General features: G+C 38.8%; 3 protein-coding genes across 3 annotated transcripts in view; all 3 read left to right on the forward strand.

Annotated features, from left to right (window-relative positions):
* The window catches only part of mafa (MAF bZIP transcription factor a), a 170,681-nt gene that overhangs the window by 136,073 nt on the left and 10,661 nt on the right, over positions 1-23,947 (forward strand). The window lies entirely within an intron of this gene.
* LOC309508214 (uncharacterized protein) lies at positions 1,052-13,943 on the forward strand (the record flags this gene model as incomplete). Its single annotated transcript, XM_082182732.1, has 12 exons — positions 1,052-1,109; positions 3,940-4,132; positions 5,296-5,705; positions 5,797-5,862; positions 5,957-6,022; positions 8,051-8,460; positions 8,552-8,617; positions 8,712-8,777; positions 10,903-11,002; positions 13,041-13,111; positions 13,208-13,558; positions 13,851-13,943. The coding sequence occupies exons 6-12, from the start codon at positions 8,419-8,421 to the stop codon at positions 13,941-13,943; spliced, it is 789 nt and encodes a 262-aa protein (XP_082038858.1). The 5' UTR covers positions 1,052-1,109; positions 3,940-4,132; positions 5,296-5,705; positions 5,797-5,862; positions 5,957-6,022; positions 8,051-8,418.
* On the forward strand, positions 14,088-16,833 carry LOC309508386 (uncharacterized protein). The gene is made up of 4 exons (XM_082182993.1): positions 14,088-15,380; positions 15,564-15,662; positions 16,053-16,097; positions 16,192-16,833. The coding sequence occupies exons 1-4, from the start codon at positions 14,111-14,113 to the stop codon at positions 16,440-16,442; spliced, it is 1,665 nt and encodes a 554-aa protein (XP_082039119.1). The 5' UTR covers positions 14,088-14,110; the 3' UTR covers positions 16,443-16,833.

Below are 23,947 nucleotides of genomic sequence, written 5' to 3' on the forward strand. Positions count from 1 at the left end.
CATCATAGATGCTAATTTAAATACGTATTTAGATTTTTTTAAGTTTATATTATAATCAACGTGTTAATCAGAGGTGTAACGTTAGTGATGCGTCACTTTAATTTCCAGTTTGGATCGGATAGAAACACCACGTGTGAAGACCTTTGAACCATTGCACCTGTTTGAAGCAACTGTTACTGGAAAGGTAAGTTATATTGCTGTTTAATCGCTTGTGGGTCAGTCTGGCTTGTTTGTGCATGTCTTGCAAGATCTTCGCTGCTCATTTTACAGTCAGAAAGCAGCTGACGGAACGGCGCTAGCATGCTAACGGCGCTAGCATAGTGATTGTCAGCAGAGAATCAGCGATGTTGTCAGTTTGAACTTGTTTTCGATTTAAATAGAATTGTAACTGCAACTTTTTGAACACATAAAATAGTCTATCCATCCTAATAATGCATTGTCATGACGTCTGTTGAAGGGGAGGGGAATGGATATATATTCTATTATACCACCCAGTACAGTATCCTGACATTTTGCTGTTAAATATAACTGCAGTTCTGCTGGGTATTAAATATATTGTTCAAGATGCCCTCTTATTACTCTTGAATGTAATAACATATACTCTGTACCAATAGAACTGTCAGTCTTAATGTTTACAGAAAACAAACTTGCTTAATAATTTGTCAAATGAAATGCAATGCAATATTTAGAATTATTGAGTGTCTTTTTCTGTGACAGCCGACACTTCAGATAATGGCTGAAGTGAAACGGCGAAGGAGAAAGCCCAAGCCTCTGGAGGAGGCCATACAGTTTTCCCTTCTTAAAAAAGACAAAGAAGGGCTTGATGGAAGATTTATCAATGATTCTAAAGGTGAGTTAAATAAGTGAGTTTGTTTCATAAAGCTGTGTCAGATACATTATATGCCATTTACAGTGAGGATTTGACTTTTTCTCTGTTGTTGTGTAGGGAGAGGTGTGTTCAGTTGCACTGAGTTTGATAAGGGAGATTTCCTGCTGGAATACAGAGGAGACCTCATAAGCAAAGAAGAATGTGAGCGGAGGCATAGAGTATATCATGACGCCCTCAAAGTATTCTTGTTTGAATTTCGTTACGATGGAAAACTCCTCTGGTATGTACATGTATTGAATGTACAGTACTGTGCAGAAGTGTTGGACACTTTATTTTCACCCTGTAAAAAGGTTTTAAGCCAGTTACTTTTATATTTTGCTGCAATGTGTCATTAGGAAATATAATTTTACATTTCCACACATTAATTGTGCCATTAATTGTTATAATCCAGTGAGATTTGTATATGCACATGGAGTCTGACAACAGCTGGTGCTCCACACGGAGATCTGATCTCACCATCATCGAGTCTGTCTGGGGTTAGGCTACATGAAGAAACTGCGGCAACATCTCTAAGATGCTTGAAGAAACCTTCCTGTAAATTTAACTGAAAAACTTTGCAAATGTACCTAGACAAAAGCCGTTTTAAACACACAGTGTGATCACACCAAATATTGATTTGATTTAGTTTTGATAAATAAAATATATTCTTGACATTATTTTTGAAAGCATCCTGACTTTACAGCCCTTTTGCACATGTGCCTAAAACTTTTCATAATACGGTAGCTTTGCAGGAAGGTTTCTTCAAGCATCTTGGAGACATTGCTGCGGTTCTTCTGGATTTAGTTTGTCTCAGTTTTTTCTGTTTCTTCATGTAATCAAAGACAGACTCAATGATGGTGAGATCAGATCAGACCGGCTGTTGTCAGACTTGTTGTGATACAGAAATCTCACTGGATTATTACAGTTAATGGCAAAATAAATCTGTGTAAATGTAAACTGATATTTCCTACTGACACACTACAGCACTTTACTTGAAGGGGTGTGCATAAGACTGACATGACACCTTCATAATCATGACATGGCAGATGTCCTAAATATGAAGGAGATTTTATGCATGTTTATGACAAGTGTCATTTGCTGAATTATGACATTTTTAATGCAAATATGTTTGAGATGTCTTTGTTATGACAACTTGACATAAACCAATACATCATAACCTGTCAGTGTCTTTGTCATGACAACTTGACATTACCAAGACAACATAAATTGTCATAAATATGTCATAACCATGACACTGCAGATTAACTATCAAACTTAAGAAACCACTTAGCTTTATGGGTTAACATTACATTAAACTGTCAGGTGATTGGTTTTGACATTGGCTGTCATGAGGCCATTATAACTGTGTCATGAATGTTTTTCTTGACCTCAACTACAGTGGTACAAATTTAATTTGTCATTAAAATGTTATAATGGCTTCATGACAGCCAATGTCAAAACCAACCACATGACAGTTTAATGAAATGTTAACCCATAAAGCTAAGTGGTTTCTTAAGTTTGATAATTAATCTGCTATGTCATGTTTATGACATATTTATGACAGGTTGTGTTGTTTTAGTAATGTCAAGTTGCCATAACAAAGACATCTCACACAATGTCATATTTGCATTAAAAATGTCATAACTGAGTGAATGACACTTAATGACATTTGTCAAACATGCACAAAACCTCCTTCATATTCATGACATGTGTCATGATTATGACGGTGTCATGTCAGTCTTATGCACACCCCTTCAAGTAAAGTGTTACCGAACAATTTTTTGTTTTGGGTAATAATAACATGCCTAAGACTTTTGCGCAGTAGTGTATATTTATAATTATATTCAAAATGTGCAAGTGAACATGTCAATGATTAATTAATGCATAATTTAGTGTAGGGCTGCACGATTATGACAAAAATCATAATTGTCGATTATTCCCTTGAAATTGTAATTGCGATTTATTAATTACGATTATCACAATTTACATTGAATGATGTTTTGAGTAGTTTGGCCATGGGACCCACATTTTCCCATTGTCATCAAGCTGCGACCCACCTTTTTAGGAATTATATAGGCCTATTATAATACATTTGTTTACACAAAAATGATTGACACACACAAGTACTGTCCCCCTTTACTTAACATACAAATAAATTGTAAGAATATGACTAATACTGATAAATAAACAGTAGGCCTATGAGGTTAAGCTATTAAATAGCAGTCCCAAACTAGTTTTTTGTTAATACAATCTTGGTGTGAGCCACCACAGTCATATAATATACAAAATAACCAGTAAGTGGCATTTTGGGGTTATGGAAACAACAGGCTACCATGCTGATACACAATACTTAACAAGAACTGTTAAAGAAACATGGAAGCTGCACCTGATAAATAGAATTAATCATACCTGCATGCAAAACACATGACGTACCAATAACGTGATTTATTGGTATTTTACTTTAAGTTACTTAATAATTTACGACGTTGCATGGTCGTATTTCTTTTGCGCTTTAGTGAAGTGATACAGCGCACACCGGCGCATTTGCGCGTGCAATTAAAGAGTGCACGCTACGACCACAGTATAATGATGACAGGACATGAAATGTAGTTTTTCTGAGGTAAGAGATTTTTTTTTTTCGTAACAAGTTATGAAAATAACGAGAATAATGACACTGACATATAGCCTGAAAACATCTCATCTGACAGCAGATACTGAATCTGGACAAGACTGAATCGTTTTTTTTCTAATTTAAAACGTAACAACGTTGCATGCTTGTTTATTTTGCACTTTATTTAGTGAAGCGATATATACAGTGGCATCCGTAATCGTAATCACGATTAGAAATTCGATTAATTGTGCAGCCCTAATTTAGTGCACATTTTGGTATATTTTTTTTAAAATATCAGTTATGCATTATCAAAGCTCGGTAATGAGCATTAAATGATTGAACAAATAATATAATATTTGATGTTCCTAGGCTTTCAGTACTGATAATCTGTTTTTAATGTCAAAAACATTTTAACAGGAATAAAACTCCATTATTGATAGTTGAACTCTCATTTGTTTAGTGTTGATGCTGCCCGAGATGACGCTTCTCTTGGTAGACTTGTCAATGATGACCATATTAACCCAAACAGCAAGATGAAGACGATCCGTGTGGATGGAAAACCTCACCTATGCTTATTTGCTATAAGAAGCATATGTGCTGGTGAAGAGATCACATATAATTACGGTGATTCTGAGTGGCCATGGCGATGCACGGTATGTAAACCTTTACAACAAGAACTTTTATTTATTGGATTATTTCAAAGGTTCAAAATATTAAGTAAAATGTAATGGATTTTTATATTACAGTATGTCAGTTTGTGTGTAGCTTTACACCTGACCTGTTTAGATTAGATTAGAGTTAATCATAATAGAAGTAGGTAAAAAAGTAGCCTCCTCAGTTAAAATACTTTCAATAAGTAATTCTGCAATGGTAATTATTTGTCAAATATTTTGTTTCTTATGTGTTTTTTAAAACTTATTTCAGATAACAGCTGAAAAGAATCAGTTGAGACCCAAAAAAGATAAAGCAACTCAGTTGAGACCCAAACAAGATACAGTATCCAAGAAGTTAATTTAATAATTTAGTTATTCCTTGAAGAAAAGAACAGATTTTAGTGTTTCTCAGAAACATTGTTTGCCACTGTTATCAGTCACTGAATTATGATTGTGTGTGCAAAAAGTGAGTCCTGATCACTCACTGTACATCTAGCACAGGCGCGGTGTCTCGTATCACTCTCTACACACACACACTTTAACTCAGGGTGCCGTCAAAATGTATCTAGTTACCAGTGTCCCAGTAAAACTAGTGTCCTCATAGACCAGTATTCTGTTAAACTTACACAACACACTCAGTCAAAGTCAAACATCAGGATCATGTTCTTATGATGTCCTCATAAATCTAGTGTCCTCATAGACCAGGATTCTGTCAAACTTACACAACACACTCAGTCAAAGTCAAACATCAGGATCATGTTCTTATGATGTCCTCATAAATCTAGTGTCCTCATAGACCAGGATTCTGTCAAACTTACACAACACACTCAAAGTCAAACATCAAGAACATGTTCGTATGATGACCTCATAAAACGGTGTCCTCATAAAACAGGTGTAAAGCTACACACAACCTGACCTACTATAATGAACACACACACACATAATATTATGCATATAAAAAGCCATGAACATTGGAAATTTATTTTCAATTTTATAACTAGTATACAATTCCTGATCTCAAGTATCCCATTTTAGAATTGGAATTGTGTGTTTTTTTTATTCCCAACTCTAAGAATGAGCAAATGTAGCAAAGATGTTTTTGAGACGTAGGCTGTTAACGTATTTAGACCAGTGTTTCAAATGTCTAATTTGATGTTTTGTAGACTCTCAGTGAGGTTGAACCCCACCCTCTTAAAGTGAACACTCATTTCCAGTCAGAAGCCATAGACGTTCAGAAGGTATTGTTTTTTTCTTTCTGTAAATCAAATGGTTATGGCCATATATTCAGTTTGAACTAAATGCATGATTTCCACGTTAATATTTCACCCTCTTTTAAATGTGCAAGTCACTGCTGTAACATATGAATTACTTTGCCCACTATAATTATTACCGAGTGGTTGAAAATGTGCCATCATATCTGAATTTGTTCTGGCATCATTAGCCATATTTTGCTTGAGTACCTCATTCATAATGTGAGCTTGTTTTTATTTCATGTTTTCAGTTGACAGTTGTCAGTGATCAATCAGGGTTAATGGAATCAAGGGTCTGTGCATCCACTGAAGGACTGGAACAGGTATGTCTGTGATGCTGCTTTACTTGGATAATCTCTGAATCACGTCTGTAGAGAGTGATTAGTATCTTTTTTTCCTTTTCTTTACTTCCAGGTGACTCCTGAGAAGGACAGAATATCATTGGAAGGTCAAGACTGTGTTGAGAAGGATGTTGAGATGGTAATAAAAAGAGCATTGCATCATTTTAGAAAATAATAGTTTGTTGTAGTGCATCTTCTCCACATTAGCCTTCTTTTTTTCATTATGTTTTCAGATGCCACCTGTCAAAGAGTTAAATGAGGAGCAGAGCTTTTGTGGACCTACTGAAGGAGTCAAGGAGGTATTTACTTGTTTTAGTTAAATTATTTACACAGTGTTTCCCATTAATTGCCTTTACTCTGCTGGCCCTCCACAGTCTAATCTGTCCTGCCTCAGTTTGAACCGAAAGAACCAAAAAATATTTGTACACTTCTCATAATAACATAAAATGTATTTGACATTAGTTCATTTGTCAGATTCTTTGCCCAAGCAATGGCACAGAACACAAAGTCAATAGCACGATATGGCTTAGTGCCCATAGAGCTGGTAAGTCCCGCCCCTTCCGCTAACCCCACGGGACCTCTAGGTTGAAAAATCGTCAGTGCAAGTGAATGTGAGAAAATAATTATTTTCTGTTCCCGTTTGAATTTTGCCATGAATGTGAACATATGTTGTCTGTGAATTTTTTATATAAATTTTTGTGTGTAGAATGCTACAATTTAGCGGGTAGAAGTTTGATACGGTTAGACTTTTTGTGAGAGCACTCTGTGGACTACAACTCTTCGCTGCATCAGACGGGAATCTGAAGAAAGAACAGCCCATTTGGTTTGAATGGTGACATTTGGGTACAAAACACACAGGCATCTCGATCTGTCTCCATAGATTATCGCAGCATTAGCACCGTGATTTGACAAGTGGAGGGAAAATGTGTTATGGGGTGACGTCACATAGGCGACATGTAGTCTTTCTCGTTATGTCTTTTCCACAACTGCTAGCCAAAGAATCATACAATATACTGTCAAACTCGTAGCATGAAAAATTATATAAAATTCACAGACATTATATGTTCAAATTCATGGCACAGTTCAAACGGGACCAGAAAATAATTATTTTCTCACATTCACTTGCATTGACGATTTTTCAACCTAGAGGTCCAGTGGGGGTTTTACAGATGGGCGGGACTTACCAGCTCTATATCAAATCGTGAATATAATTACATATATTTACATATTTATTTACATATTTATTTACATTATATATAAATATTTATTTTATATACAGCGCATGCCAGTATTAAAAACTCATAATTGTACATGTTAGATTAAATTTAATCATAAACGAAGTAGGTAAAAAAGTAGCCTCCTTGGTTAAAATAGACTTTCAATAAGCAATTCTGCAATGGTAATTATTTGTCAAATATTTTGTTTCTCATGTGTTTTTAAAAAAACTTATTTCAGATGACAACTGAAAAGAATCAGTTGAGACCCAAACAAGATACAGAAACTCTAAAGGTATCCAAGAAGTTAATTTAATAATTTAGTTATTCCTTGAAGAAAAGAACAGATTTTAGTGTTTCTCAAACATTGTTTGCCACTGTTATCAGTCACTGAATTATGATTGTGTGTGCAAAAAGTGAGTCCTGATCACTCACTGTACATCTAGCACAGGCGCGGTGTCTCGTATCACTCTCTACACACACACACTTTAACTCAGGGTGCCGTCAAAATGTATCTAGTTACCAGTGTCCCAGTAAAACTAGTGTCCTCATAGACCAGTATTCTGTTAAACTTACACAACACACTCAGTCAAAGTCAAACATCAGGATCATGTTCTTATGATGTCCTCATAAATCTAGTGTCCTCATAGACCAGGATTCTGTCAAACTTACACAACACACTCAGTCAAAGTCAAACATCAGGATCATGTTCTTATGATGTCCTCATAAATCTAGTGTCCTCATAGACCAGGATTCTGTCAAACTTACACAACACACTCAAAGTCAAACATCAAGAACATGTTCGTATGATGACCTCATAAAACGGTGTCCTCATAAAACAGGTGTAAAGCTACACACAACCTGACCTACTATAATGAACACACACACACATAATATTATGCATATAAAAAGCCATGAACATTGGAAATTTATTTTCAATTTTATAACTAGTATACAATTCCTGATCTCAAGTATCCCATTTTAGAATTGGAATTGTGTGTTTTTTTTATTCCCAACTCTAAGAATGAGCAAATGTAGCAAAGATGTTTTTGAGACGTAGGCTGTTAACGTATTTAGACCAGTGTTTCAAATGTCTAATTTGATGTTTTGTAGACTCTCAGTGAGGTTGAACCCCACCCTCTTAAAGTGAACACTCATTTCCAGTCAGAAGCCATAGACGTTCAGAAGGTATTGTTTTTTTCTTTCTGTAAATCAAATGGTTATGGCCATATATTCAGTTTGAACTAAATGCATGATTTCCACGTTAATATTTCACCCTCTTTTAAATGTGCAAGTCACTGCTGTAACATATGAATTACTTTGCCCACTATAATTATTACCGAGTGGTTGAAAATGTGCCATCATATCTGAATTTGTTCTGGCATCATTAGCCATATTTTGCTTGAGTACCTCATTCATAATGTGAGCTTGTTTTTATTTCATGTTTTCAGTTGACAGTTGTCAGTGATCAATCAGGGTTAATGGAATCAAGGGTCTGTGCATCCACTGAAGGACTGGAACAGGTATGTCTGTGATGCTGCTTTACTTGGATAATCTCTGAATCACGTCTGTAGAGAGTGATTAGTATCTTTTTTTCCTTTTCTTTACTTCCAGGTGACTCCTGAGAAGGACAGAATATCATTGGAAGGTCAAGACTGTGTTGAGAAGGATGTTGAGATGGTAATAAAAAGAGCATTGCATCATTTTAGAAAATAATAGTTTGTTGTAGTGCATCTTCTCCACATTAGCCTTCTTTTTTTCATTATGTTTTCAGATGCCACCTGTCAAAGAGTTAAATGAGGAGCAGAGCTTTTGTGGACCTACTGAAGGAGTCAAGGAGGTATTTACTTGTTTTAGTTAAATTATTTACACAGTGTTTCCCATTAATTGCCTTTACTCTGCTGGCCCTCCACAGTCTAATCTGTCCTGCCTCAGTTTGAACCGAATGAACCAAAATGCATTTGACATTGTGTTCTGTGCCATTGCTTGGGCAAAGAATCTGTCAAATGAACTAAAGTCGAAAGCACCATATGGCTTAGTGCCCATATCAAATCGTGAAAGACTGAAATTTAATTAAGTAAATAGTCTATTGCACTCCCTGTTTCAAAGTGAAGAGCACACTTTGCTTGCGTGATCAGCTTGAGTTCCGGTGTTTGCATTCATTCCCTGTGAACTGAGACATGGAAGTGAACTCGATTTGTGCACGTGCCTTAAGTTTAATCTGCATTAGGGAATGAAACGGGCACCAGTTACACTCTATTTTCACATTTGCATTATATCCTACATTCTTGTGGACCGGAGGAGATGGACCAGATTGATGAATTTAACTTTAAAATGTACAAAACTTCTTCCAGGGTGCATGATTAAAGATGTGTTTGCACAGTATTATGGGATATTAAGATGCTCTAAAACGATGAGCTCTAAAACGATGAGCAAAACAATGCTGTGCAGCTTGAGGTTATGTTGTCTGAAAAGACAACTATTTGAGAACTTACAACCTACAGCACATTTACTGTTAATAAAAATATTAAATATGCTTCCCTCAAATCAGCCCTACTGTATAATACCTGAAAGCATTACTAAAATACAGGTATAGTACAGTAAGCCCTTAGTACATCTGTGTAGAAAGTAGGGATGGGGCCGATCCGATCCAGTATCGGTATCGGGACCGATACCAGCGTAATTCACGTATCGGATTTTCCCGATCCAACCTGCGGAGATATCCGATATCCTTGAGTCATGTCTGCGCTTTAACGTTGTCTGCTGAAATGACTCCAAAAGTGATTCCCGCCGGCTAGTCTGCTAGCTGGCTGCAAACTGCGGAATGGATTTCCTGAACGGAGGCGCGGCTCAATGAGACACAGAGTTATGAGACACGCCACCGCTCAGGAAATCCATTCCGCAGTTTGCGGCCGCTGTGTGGAAATTCTTCACACTGGAAACACCGCAGAGCAAGACAGCAAAATGCAATGTTTGCAAAGCCGTAATTCAGAGCTCGTTGAAGCTCCCTCGCGTCGTACAACACAACGAATGCAATCAAACATTTAAAAAAGCACCACGTTACTGTGCGTTCACACCAAACGCGAATAGCGCGTCAAATTCGCGTCTGCCGCGTCTAGTTGGACGCTTGAATATTTTGAATCCATTCGCGCGCCCAGAGCGAAATTGACGCGCGTCTGAGGCGAAATCCGCTTGTCTGTTTGCACATGGCTGATGTTGATCGAGCATTCATTTCGAGAGTTACAGCATCGGAGCGAGGATCACCCTTTAGATAGTGTGTGTGTGTAAGATGTTTACACTTGCACTTTTCTTATATTTCAAGACTCAAGTATTTGACATTTTGGGAATGTAATAAATATTGACATGACCTACAGTTGCATATTTGTTTTCAGAATGGGATTTTTCCTGTTAACAGGATTTACTGTTTTTCTGACTTCCTTTTCTGACCTTATACTTACCATACATGCATAAATATGTAGGCCTACATATCATACTTGCCTGTTGAGAGGAGTTTATTTCAGCATCATATAAAATAAACAATAATGATAATAATAATATTAAAGCAAACACAGCTCTGGTATCGGAATAGTATCGGTATCGGTCGATATCCAAATTCAGGTATCGGGATCGGATCGGAAGTGAAAAAATGTGGATCGGTGCATCCCTAGTAGAAAGTACTGTATACTTAGCACTTTCACCTCAGTGTACATCTGTATACTTTAAATAAATACTTTTGTATTTATTTGTAAAAAAACTGCTTTTTTTATAAACTCTTTTCAGTAATATTAGACAATGTCTAAATAAGGATTTGTGTTACAGCATATCAACCAATACCATTTATTAAGCTCTGTGATGTAAATGTTCTTTAATGATTGCAATAATGTAGCTCATAATGTAGTTTTACATGTATGTTTTAGAATATTCCTTTTCTTTTATGATTTCACATTCACATTTTTTCTTCACAGATCTGTAAGCATGACGTGGTCACTTCAGCAATATCAAGCATGGACAGATGTGCTGAATGTGTGGGACCTGTTGCGGCACTAAAGTGGATTGGCCTGAGATGTAAATGTTAGTATGTCTATTTTCAGGGATTAAAGTTCTCCGTCGCTACGACGGATTTCCGTTAATTGCAGCAAGTCTATGACGGATTTCCGTCAATTGCAGGGTTCCAGTCTGTCCTTAATGTCTTAAATTCACTTTTCATAAATTTAAGGCCGTAAATAGGCTTTCATTTCTCAAATAGTGTAATGTCTTAATTTTAGTTTGAATAGGTCTTAAATTAAGGAAAGACGAGGTGTATTCACCCTGCTGAGGGGGATGTGATCAAAGCCTGGAGTGGAGCAAAAGCACGTTCCTCTCTCCACTCTAAGCATTCTGTAATCACTTCGCTCATGGTCCACTCCGGGTTTTCAATTACCGCTCACTGAAAGTGCATGTCAGGCTACAGTTGAGCGCTGTAGAGAACTATATTTCAGTTACCGTGGACACACTTATAATGCAGGTAGGGCTGGGCGATATATCGATATATTTTTGAAATGCGATATGGAATTAGACCATATCGCATATATCGATATAGTTCAAATTTACGCTGTGATCCTTGCTCCCCGCGCCCCTCTCCTCCGCTCCTCCTTTTCCACTCTGCGTGCGTGTTTAGAGCATGTTATGTTATGAGAGGCGAATCATGACTACTTCAGAAAACCCAGCACAATAGGAACTACCAGGCAGTGACATAAGTGTACGCTGAAATAAAGTTTTTCACCTCAGAAAGACGGACTTTCTTGTCCTGTCAGCCGTTATCCTGTTCTCGTAGCGCATATTGCGGTCTTCAATTGCACGCGCAAATGCGGTGGCGCGCGCTGTATATCGCCTCACTGTATAAAGTGCAAAAGAAACTACGAGCATGCAACGCCGTTACGTTGTAAATTACACGAAATAAAAGTAATACAGGTATGATTTTCATTCTATTCACCAGGAGCAGTTTCCATGTTTCATTAACAGTTATTGTTAATATTGTGTATTTATTCACCATGGTAACTGTCATTTCCGTATTAACCCCAAGATGCCACTATTTTTCTTTGTGTTATTTTTTATATTTTTAAATGACTGTAGTGGCTCATACCAACATTGTATTTAACAAAAACTAGTTTGGAACTGCTATTTAATAGCTTTAGCATAATGTTTATTTATTAGTAGGCTACTAGTCTTTACTATTAGTCATATTCTTACAATTTATGTTAAATAAAGGGGAAAAGTACTTGTGTGTGTTAACAAATTTTGTGTAAACGTGTTATAATTTGCCTATATAATATATACGTGTATGTATATATATATATATATGTATATATATGTATATATATATATAGGCAAATTCGAACATGTTTAAACAAAATTTGTTTATATATATATATTCAATGTAAACTTTGATAATCATAATTAATAAATCGCAATTACAATTCCGAAGGGAATAATCGGAAATTATGATTTTTGTAATAATCGTGCAGCCCTAACTTAGGTGAAGAAACCTGTTTATTATTCATTTGATTTTGCAACTGTTCACTGATACGCCTACTGGCAATATTAAAGCGGTTTAAAACGTATCCCCTTAAAACGCTATTGGTCTCAACTATTTAAAAAGGTATATGACTTGGCCTAAAAAAAATTTCAGTCAGAAGAATTTTTTTCACTTTAATCCCTGTATTTTGCAGCATGACATATCTTAATTCATTTTAGTATCATTCATTTAAGATTTAAGATCAAAATTGAATAACTGTTGCAGGTGATTATCAGATTATTGGTTAGGCTAGTAGTTTTTGTTGTGGTATAGAAGTACTTAAAAAAATATGCTTCAAGTAATGCATGGAAAGCAAAGTTACATTTGCACACACTACTCATTTTATTTTTTTGCTGATCTGAAAAATGATCCTATCCATTACCTAAAACCGTATATATGATCCAAACCTTGAGTTTTGTGATCTATTACACCACTAAAAACCATTAATAAGAATAAGGCGGTAATAGCAATTTAACATGAGATTCTATACCTAAAAGCAATACAAATGTAAACAGCTGAACATATCCTGATACATGATTTCTCTCATAGTGTGCTCCAGTTTTTGGCACAAGTCCTGTTATTCAAAGTTTCATGAATGGACTAGAAAACAGTCATCACTGGTAAGAGAATGTTTGATTCTATTTGTTTGCTCCTCAGTTTTATGAATTAAACTTTCTATTATTGCTGTAAATTAATCATAAATATATTGACAATAGGACGTAAGTTCAGAGGAAGACGAGCAGTCAGATGAAGAATACATACCAGAGTCTGAGTCAGACAGTTCAGTTGAACTGACAACAAGACCAGCAAGATATGATCAAGCTGAACTCCTCTCAGATATACAGGGAGCTGCATCCTCTAAGTTTAGTGAACCTCGGAGATCTGATGAAACCTCTCTTAATTTATCTGAGGACAAAGAGAAACCAATCTTAAAGGCCGGGGGAGCAGCATGTGTGTTTGAAGAGTCTGGCTTGTTTTGTCATGAGGAGCAGTTGACTGATGTTGAGATAGACAGTGAATCGGACAGGTCTGGTGAATGCCACCTTCCCAGAAAGCAAGATTCAGAGGTACGCAGGTCAACCGATGTTATGTTATCACCCCGATCACACAACAGAGAGGACAGTACTGAGAAGCTTTTGAATGCAAAAAGGGCAGCAACATTGAGAGAGGAAGGGAGAGAAAGCAGTATGGCTGAAGCAGATCAGTGTGAGCAATCAGCAAATATTTCCTGTTCAGCAAATAGTAAGAACTATTGTTACATCTGCGGGAAACCTCAGTCCAAGTTAGCGCGCCATTTGAAAACTCATATGTCTGATGTTGAAGTTGGGGAGGCTTTGTCACTCCCTGTGCACTCGAAAGAACGTAAAGCAATGCTGCAAAAACTCAGGAATAAGGGCAACTATCAGCATAACACAGACGTTTTACAGTGTGGAGAGGGAGCCCTTAAAATAAAACGGGCACCAAAAAAAGAATGTGATTCAAAGCATTTTGTGCATTGCATGTACTGCAAAGGGATGTTTGTACGGAGAGATCTATGGCGTCATTTGAAAAGATGTTCCTCAAAACCAGCGTCTGGCAGTGAAAACCAAGGGAGAACCAGGGTTTTGGGTCTGGCAACTATGGCAGAGTCTTCAATCAGTCAGCAGATATCTCAAGGAGTTTGGAAACTTTTAAGTGTCATGAAGCAGGATGACATTTCTGCTGTCGTCAAAAATGACCTGAGTATTCTTCAGCTTGCACAGTCTTTCTTTAACAAACATGGACATGACCCCACCAAATTTGAGTACATTCGTCAAAAACTCAGAGAAATTGGAAGATTGTTGTTGACTTTGCGTAGAGAGTTTTCTATATACAGTCTTGAAGAAGCTGTGAAACCTGCCAATTTTCACAGACTCATTGGAGCGGTCCAGAGGGTGTCTGGTTATGACGACGAGAGTCACTCCTACCAATGTCCAAGCCTTGCACTGAAATTGGGGCATTCTTTGAATAAGATTTGTGAAATCATTCACTGCAGAGCACTGATGTCCGAGGACAAGGAACTGATCGCGTCGACAGAGACCTTTAAAAAGCTCTACTCCTCAAAGTGGTCCGAGATGATCTCGCACAGTGCTTTAGTCACATTGAATGAGGCAAAATTTAACAAGCCATCAACACTGCCCTTCACTCAGGACGTACAGTGCCTTCATCAGTTCCTGGAAAAGACTGCGCATACGGCATTTCTGAAACTAAAAGAGACTGGGTCACCTCAAAGCTACGCAGAACTAGCCAAAGCAACGCTCACCAAAATAATAGTTTTCAATCGTAGACGTGCAGGAGAGGTCTCTAAAATGCCACTCAAAGGCTTCAAAGAAAGGGACAGCACTTCTCTCCATGATGATGTTGCCATGGGCCTGAGTAAGTTTGAACAGAAACTCTGCAGCCATTTTAGTCGAGTTGAGATCAGGGGGAAAAGGGGAAGAAAGGTTGCGGTTCTTCTCTCACCTGATATGGTTGATGCCCTGACACTGCTGGTCAGCAAGAGAAGTGAATGTGGAGTGCTGGACACTAATGAATTCTTGTTTGCCAGACCCAACTGCCAGAGTCACTACAGAGGCCCAGACTCTCTTAGGGTATATGCAAGTGAATGTGGAGCTCAAAATCCAGAGTTTCTAAGATCAACTCATCTGCGCAAACATGTTGCTACTCTCTCCCAAATCCTAAACCTGAAAAACAACGAATTGGATCAGGTCGCAGATTTCTTAGGACATGATATCCGCGTCCATCGCGACTATTACAGGCTGCCTGAAGCCACTACTCAGCTGGCTAAAATATCCAAGTTACTTCTAGCCATGGAAAAGGGCTGTCTTCCTAATATTCAAGGCAAATCGCTTGATGACATTGAGATTGAAGGTATGTCCATCCTAGTGTAGGCAGTACAGTGGATCTTTTACACTCATAGGGAGATTTAAGGTGATGTACCATGCATCCATTGAGTACACTGTAGGGTGTAGTCTAATTGTCATTTTTCACAAATTACTTTTGAGTACAGGTTAAACGTGTAGATGTTTCTCATGCTCTAAATTTCACTTCAAGATGAGATCAGTATGACGGATTCTGATGCCAGTGATCTTAATGAGAGCGAGTCTGAGGATGATGCTCCTGCTGGAGCTGCAGGTGTCTCCAGTGATGTTGGTATGTGTCAAGTTTATGAACATGTTTGTTTATTATTATTTTAACCCATAATTTTCATTAGATTATTGGCATAAATAAAATGCATAGATACAATTATACTGTATACTGTGCATATAGTGCAACTTTTCTAACAGAATATTATTGAAATTAGGGATCAGCCAATAAGTTGATCATTTTCATGTTCGCCATAAACTGATAAATAACAGATGAACACAAGTTTTAAAAAGCAGCTGTTTAACAGGCTGAAAATATTTAATGTCTGAAGTATTATTTTGATTATGTTGTTTGAAATGTCATTAAGGTATCAGCTTTATAACCAGTTAACATTGAGTTCTGTAAGTTTAAGTTACATCTGAGTTTCCTGATCAGTATATTACTAATTTCTTGCAGATGTTCATAAGATGCCCATTGAGGAGACCACTGAAGTTTTGCAAGGTACCTGAAGTTTAAATTAGAACACGACCATCATTGTAAGTACATGAGCTCTCTTATAGTTAGAGCTTACTAACGTATTAATTATTCTGTACAGAAAATGAGAGTGAGGCAGAAATTGAAAACCCACGGAGAGGACAAAAAGTGTGCTGGTCGGATGCAGAAGTTAGCGCTGTAATGAAACATTTTAAGGCACATATAATGAAAGGGAAACTGGCCACACTGACAGAATGCCAGCAGTGTAAGACAGCAGAAGATCCAGTTTTGGCTAGGCGCAGTGCTCAGAACATCAGAGATTTTGTCAGAAACCGTGGAATTACTTTAAAAAGGAAAGCACAAAGCAAGTAAAGTTAGATCATGTGTCTTATTTGATGTTGTTCTATTTTGATTATTACTTGTTTGTTGTTTTTGTTATTTTCATTCTGCATTAAGAAACTTATGGCAGCAGTAGTTTGTCAAAAAGAGGCAATTCTGTCAGCATTTCCTCACCTTCATGTTGTTTCAAACATGTATGACTTTCTATCTTCAGTGGAACACAAAAGGAGATGTTTAGCAGAATGTTAGGGCCAACCTCAGCTTCAGCGGGAATAGTTAGACACGAGTGTACTGTAAAAACACCTTCTGAGCGAATAGAGATAGACACGAGTGTACTGTATTAACACCTTCTGAGCGAATAGAGATAGACACGAGTGTACTGTATCAACACCTGAGCGAATAGAGATAGACACGAGTGTACTGTATTAACATCTTCTGAGCGAATAGAGATAGACACGAGTGTACTGTATAAACACCTTCTGAGCGAATAGAGATAGACACAAGTGTACTGTATTAACACCTGAGCGAATAGAGATAGACACGAGTGTACTGTATTAACACCTGAGCGAATAGAGATAGACACGAGTGTACTGTATTAACACCTTCTGAGCGAATAGAGATAGACACGAGTGTACTGTATCAACACCTGAGCGAATAGAGATAGACACGAGTGTACTGTATCAACACCTGAGCGAATAGAGATAGACACGAGTGTACTGTATCAACACCTGAGCGAATAGAGATAGACACGAGTGTACTGTATAAACACCTTCTGAGCGAATAGAGATAGACACGAGTGTACTGTATTAACACCTGAGCGAATAGAGATAGACACGAGTGTACTGTATCAACACCTTCTGAGCGAATAGAGATAGACACGAGTGTACTGTATCAACACCTGAGCGAATAGAGATAGACACGAGTGTACTGTATCAACACCTGAGCGAATAGAGATAGACACGAGTGTACTGCATCAACACCTTCTGAGCGAATAGAGATAGACACGAGTGTACTGTATTAACACCTTCTGAGCGAATAGAGATAGACACGAGTGTACTGTAAAAACACCTTCTGAGCGAATAGAGATAGACACGAGTGTACTGTATCAACACCTGAGCGAATAGAGATAGACACGAGTGTACTGTATCAACACCTGAGCGAATAGAGATAGACACGAGTGTACTGTATTAACACCTTCTGAGCGAATAGAGATAGACACGAGTGTACTGTATCAACACCTGAGCGAATAGAGATAGACACGAGTGTACTGTATCAACACCTTCTGAGCGAATAGAGATAGACACGAGTGTACTGTATTAACACCTGAGCGAATAGAGATAGACACGAGTGTACTGTATCAACACCTTCTGAGCGAATAGAGATAGACACGAGTGTACTGTATCAACACCTGAGCGAATAGAGATAGACACGAGTGTACTGCATCAACACCTGAGCGAATAGAGATAGACACGAGTGTACTGTATCAACACCTTCTGAGCGAATAGAGATAGACACGAGTGTACTGTATCAACACCTGAGCGAATAGAGATAGACACGAGTGTACTGTATCAACACCTGAGCGAATAGAGATAGACACGAGTGTACTGTATAAACACCTTCTGAGCGAATAGAGATAGACACGAGTGTACTGTATCAACACCTGAGCGAATAGAGATAGACACGAGTGTACTGTATCAACACCTTCTGAGCGAATAGAGATAGACACGAGTGTACTGTAAAAACACCTTCTGAGCGAATAGAGATAGACACGAGTGTACTGTATCAACACCTGAGCGAATAGAGATAGACACGAGTGTACTGCATCAACACCTTCTGAGCGAATAGAGATAGACACGAGTGTACTGTATTAACACCTTCTGAGCGAATAGAGATAGACACGAGTGTACTGTAAAAACACCTTCTGAGCGAATAGAGATAGACACGAGTGTACTGTATCAACACCTGAGCGAATAGAGATAGACACGAGTGTACTGTATCAACACCTTCTGAGCGAATAGAGATAGACACGAGTGTACTGTATTAACACCTTCTGAGCGAATAGAGATAGACACGAGTGTACTGTATCAACACCTGAGCGAATAGAGATAGACACGAGTGTACTGTATCAACACCTTCTGAGCGAATAGAGATAGACACGAGTGTACTGTATCAACACCTGAGCGAATAGAGATAGACACGAGTGTACTGTATCAACACCTGAGCGAATAGAGATAGACACGAGTGTACTGTATTAACACCTTCTGAGCGAATAGAGATAGACACGAGTGTACTGTATCAACACCTGAGCGAATAGAGATAGACACGAGTGTACTGTATCAACACCTGAGCGAATAGAGATAGACACGAGTGTACTGTATCAACACCTGAGCGAATAGAGATAGACACGAGTGTACTGTATCAACACCTGAGCGAATAGAGATAGACACGAGTGTACTGTAAAAACACCTTCTGAGCGAATAGAGATAGACACGAGTGTACTGTATCAACACCTGAGCGAATAGAGATAGACACGAGTGTACTGTATCAACACCTGAGCGAATAGAGATAGACACGAGTGTACTGTATCAACACCTGAGCGAATAGAGATAGACACGAGTGTACTGTATCAACACCTGAGCGAATAGAGATAGACACGAGTGTACTGTATAAACACCTTCTGAGCGAATAGAGATAGACACGAGTGTACTGTATCAACACCTGAGCGAATAGAGATAGACACGAGTGTACTGTATCAACACCTGAGCGAATAGAGATAGACACGAGTGTACTGTATCAACACCTGAGCGAATAGAGATAGACACGAGTGTACTGTATCAACACCTGAGCGAATAGAGATAGACACGAGTGTACTGTAAAAACACCTTCTGAGCGAATAGAGATAGACACGAGTGTACTGTATCAACACCTGAGCGAATAGAGATAGACACGAGTGTACTGTATCAACACCTTCTGAGCGAATAGAGATAGACACGAGTGTACTGTATCAACACCTTCTGAGCGAATAGAGATAGACACGAGTGTACTGTATCAACACCTTCTGAGCGAATAGAGATAGACACGAGTGTACTGTATCAACACCTTCTGAGCGAATAGAGATAGACACGAGTGTACTGTATTAACACCTGAGCGAATAGAGATAGACACGAGTGTACTGCATCAACACCTTCTGAGCGAATAGAGATAGACACGAGTGTACTGTATTAACACCTTCTGAGCGAATAGAGATAGACACGAGTGTACTGTAAAAACACCTTCTGAGCGAATAGAGATAGACACGAGTGTACTGTATCAACACCTGAGCGAATAGAGATAGACACGAGTGTACTGTATCAACACCTGAGCGAATAGAGATAGACACGAGTGTACTGTATTAACACCTTCTGAGCGAATAGAGATAGACACGAGTGTACTGTATCAACACCTGAGCGAATAGAGATAGACACGAGTGTACTGTATCAACACCTTCTGAGCGAATAGAGATAGACACGAGTGTACTGTATTAACACCTGAGCGAATAGAGATAGACACGAGTGTACTGTATCAACACCTTCTGAGCGAATAGAGATAGACACGAGTGTACTGTATCAACACCTGAGCGAATAGAGATAGACACGAGTGTACTGCATCAACACCTGAGCGAATAGAGATAGACACGAGTGTACTGTATCAACACCTTCTGAGCGAATAGAGATAGACACGAGTGTACTGTATCAACACCTGAGCGAATAGAGATAGACACGAGTGTACTGTATCAACACCTGAGCGAATAGAGATAGACACGAGTGTACTGTATAAACACCTTCTGAGCGAATAGAGATAGACACGAGTGTACTGTATTAACACCTGAGCGAATAGAGATAGACACGAGTGTACTGTATCAACACCTTCTGAGCGAATAGAGATAGACACGAGTGTACTGTAAAAACACCTTCTGAGCGAATAGAGATAGACACGAGTGTACTGTATCAACACCTGAGCGAATAGAGATAGACACGAGTGTACTGCATCAACACCTTCTGAGCGAATAGAGATAGACACGAGTGTACTGTATTAACACCTTCTGAGCGAATAGAGATAGACACGAGTGTACTGTAAAAACACCTTCTGAGCGAATAGAGATAGACACGAGTGTACTGTATCAACACCTGAGCGAATAGAGATAGACACGAGTGTACTGTATCAACACCTTCTGAGCGAATAGAGATAGACACGAGTGTACTGTATTAACACCTTCTGAGCGAATAGAGATAGACACGAGTGTACTGTATCAACACCTGAGCGAATAGAGATAGACACGAGTGTACTGTATCAACACCTTCTGAGCGAATAGAGATAGACACGAGTGTACTGTATCAACACCTGAGCGAATAGAGATAGACACGAGTGTACTGTATCAACACCTGAGCGAATAGAGATAGACACGAGTGTACTGTATTAACACCTTCTGAGCGAATAGAGATAGACACGAGTGTACTGTATCAACACCTGAGCGAATAGAGATAGACACGAGTGTACTGTATCAACACCTGAGCGAATAGAGATAGACACGAGTGTACTGTATCAACACCTGAGCGAATAGAGATAGACACGAGTGTACTGTATCAACACCTGAGCGAATAGAGATAGACACGAGTGTACTGTATAAACACCTTCTGAGCGAATAGAGATAGACACGAGTGTACTGTATCAACACCTGAGCGAATAGAGATAGACACGAGTGTACTGTATCAACACCTGAGCGAATAGAGATAGACACGAGTGTACTGTATCAACACCTGAGCGAATAGAGATAGACACGAGTGTACTGTATCAACACCTGAGCGAATAGAGATAGACACGAGTGTACTGTAAAAACACCTTCTGAGCGAATAGAGATAGACACGAGTGTACTGTATCAACACCTGAGCGAATAGAGATAGACACGAGTGTACTGTATCAACACCTTCTGAGCGAATAGAGATAGACACGAGTGTACTGTATCAACACCTTCTGAGCGAATAGAGATAGACACGAGTGTACTGTATCAACACCTTCTGAGCGAATAGAGATAGACACGAGTGTACTGTATCAACACCTTCTGAGCGAATAGAGATAGACACGAGTGTACTGTATTAACACCTGAGCGAATAGAGATAGACACGAGTGTACTGTATTAACACCTTCTGAGCGAATAGAGATAGACACGAGTGTACTGTATTAACACCTGAGCGAATAGAGATAGACACGAGTGTACTGTATCAACACCTGAGCGAATAGAGATAGACACGAGTGTACTGTATCAACACCTGAGCGAATAGAGATAGACACGAGTGTACTGTAAAAACACCTTCTGAGCGAATAGAGATAGACACGAGTGTACTGTATCAACACCTGAGCGAATAGAGATAGACACGAGTGTACTGTATCAACACCTTCTGAGCGAATAGAGATAGACACGAGTGTACTGTATCAACACCTTCTGAGCGAATAGAGATAGACACGAGTGTACTGTATTAACACCTTCTGAGCGAATAGAGATAGACACGAGTGTACTGTATAAACACCTTCTGAGCGAATAGAGATAGACACGAGTGTACTGTATCAACACCTGAGCGAATAGAGATAGACACGAGTGTACTGTATCAACACCTTCTGAGCGAATAGAGATAGACACGAGTGTACTGTATCAACACCTGAGCGAATAGAGATAGACACGAGTGTACTGTATCAACACCTGAGCGAATAGAGATAGACACGAGTGTACTGTAAAAACACCTTCTGAGCGAATAGAGATAGACACGAGTGTACTGTATCAACACCTGAGCGAATAGAGATAGACACGAGTGTACTGTATCAACACCTTCTGAGCGAATAGAGATAGACACGAGTGTACTGTATCAACACCTTCTGAGCGAATAGAGATAGACACGAGTGTACTGTAAAAACACCTTCTGAGCGAATAGAGATAGACACGAGTGTACTGTATCAACACCTTCTGAGCGAATAGAGATAGACACGAGTGTACTGTAAAAACACCTTCTGAGCGAATAGAGATAGACACGAGTGTACTGTATTAACACCTTCTGAGCGAATAGAGATAGACACGAGTGTACTGTATCAACACCTGAGCGAATAGAGATAGACACGAGTGTACTGTAAAAACACCTTCTGAGCGAATAGAGATAGACACGAGTGTACTGTATCAACACCTGAGCGAATAGAGATAGACACGAGTGTACTGTATCAACACCTTCTGAGCGAATAGAGATAGACACGAGTGTACTGTATTAACACCTGAGCGAATAGAGATAGACACGAGTGTACTGTATCAACACCTTCTGAGCGAATAGAGATAGACGCGAGTGTACTGTATCAACACCTTCTGAGCGAATAGAGATAGACACGAGTGTACTGTATTAACACCTTCTGAGCGAATAGAGATAGACACGAGTGTACTGTATAAACACCTTCTGAGCGAATAGAGATAGACACGAGTGTACTGTATCAACACCTTCTGAGCGAATAGAGATAGACACGAGTGTACTGTATAAACACCTTCTGAGCGAATAGAGATAGACACGAGTGTACTGTATTAACACCTGAGCGAATAGAGATAGACACGAGTGTACTGTATCAACACCTTCTGAGCGAATAGAGATAGACACGAGTGTACTGTATAAACACCTTCTGAGCGAATAGAGATAGACACGAGTGTACTGTATCAACCCCTGAGCGAATAGAGATAGACACGAGTGTACTGTATCAACACCTTCTGAGCGAATAGAGATAGACACGAGTGTACTGTATTAACACCTGAGCGAATAGAGATAGACACGAGTGTACTGTATCAACACCTGAGCGAATAGAGATAGACACGAGTGTACTGTATCAACACCTTCTGAGCGAATAGAGATAGACACGAGTGTACTGTATCAACACCTTCTGAGCGAATAGAGATAGACACGAGTGTACTGTATTAACACCTGAGCGAATAGAGATAGACACGAGTGTACTGTATTAACACCTGAGCGAATCGAGATAGACACGAGTGTACTGTATCAACACCTGAGCGAATAGAGATAGACACGAGTGTACTGTATCAACACCTTCTGAGCGAATAGAGATAGACACGAGTGTACTGTATCAACACCTTCTGAGCGAATAGAGATAGACACGAGTGTACTGTATTAACACCTGAGCGAATAGAGATAGACACGAGTGTACTGTATAAACACCTTCTGAGCGAATAGAGATAGACACGAGTGTACTGTATTAACACCTGAGCGAATAGAGATAGACACGAGTGTACTGTATCAACACCTTCTGAGCGAATAGAGATAGACACGAGTGTACTGTATCAACACCTGAGCGAATAGAGATAGACACGAGTGTACTGTATCAACACCTTCTGAGCGAATAGAGATAGACACGAGTGTACTGTATTAACACCTGAGCGAATAGAGATAGACACGAGTGTACTGTATTAACACCTGAGCGAATAGAGATAGACACGAGTGTACTGTAACTCTATTCCTGCT

The sequence above is a fragment of the Leuciscus leuciscus genome (assembly GCF_965113295.1).
Source record: "Leuciscus leuciscus genome assembly, chromosome: 10".
Lineage (NCBI taxonomy): Eukaryota > Metazoa > Chordata > Actinopteri > Cypriniformes > Leuciscidae > Leuciscus > Leuciscus leuciscus.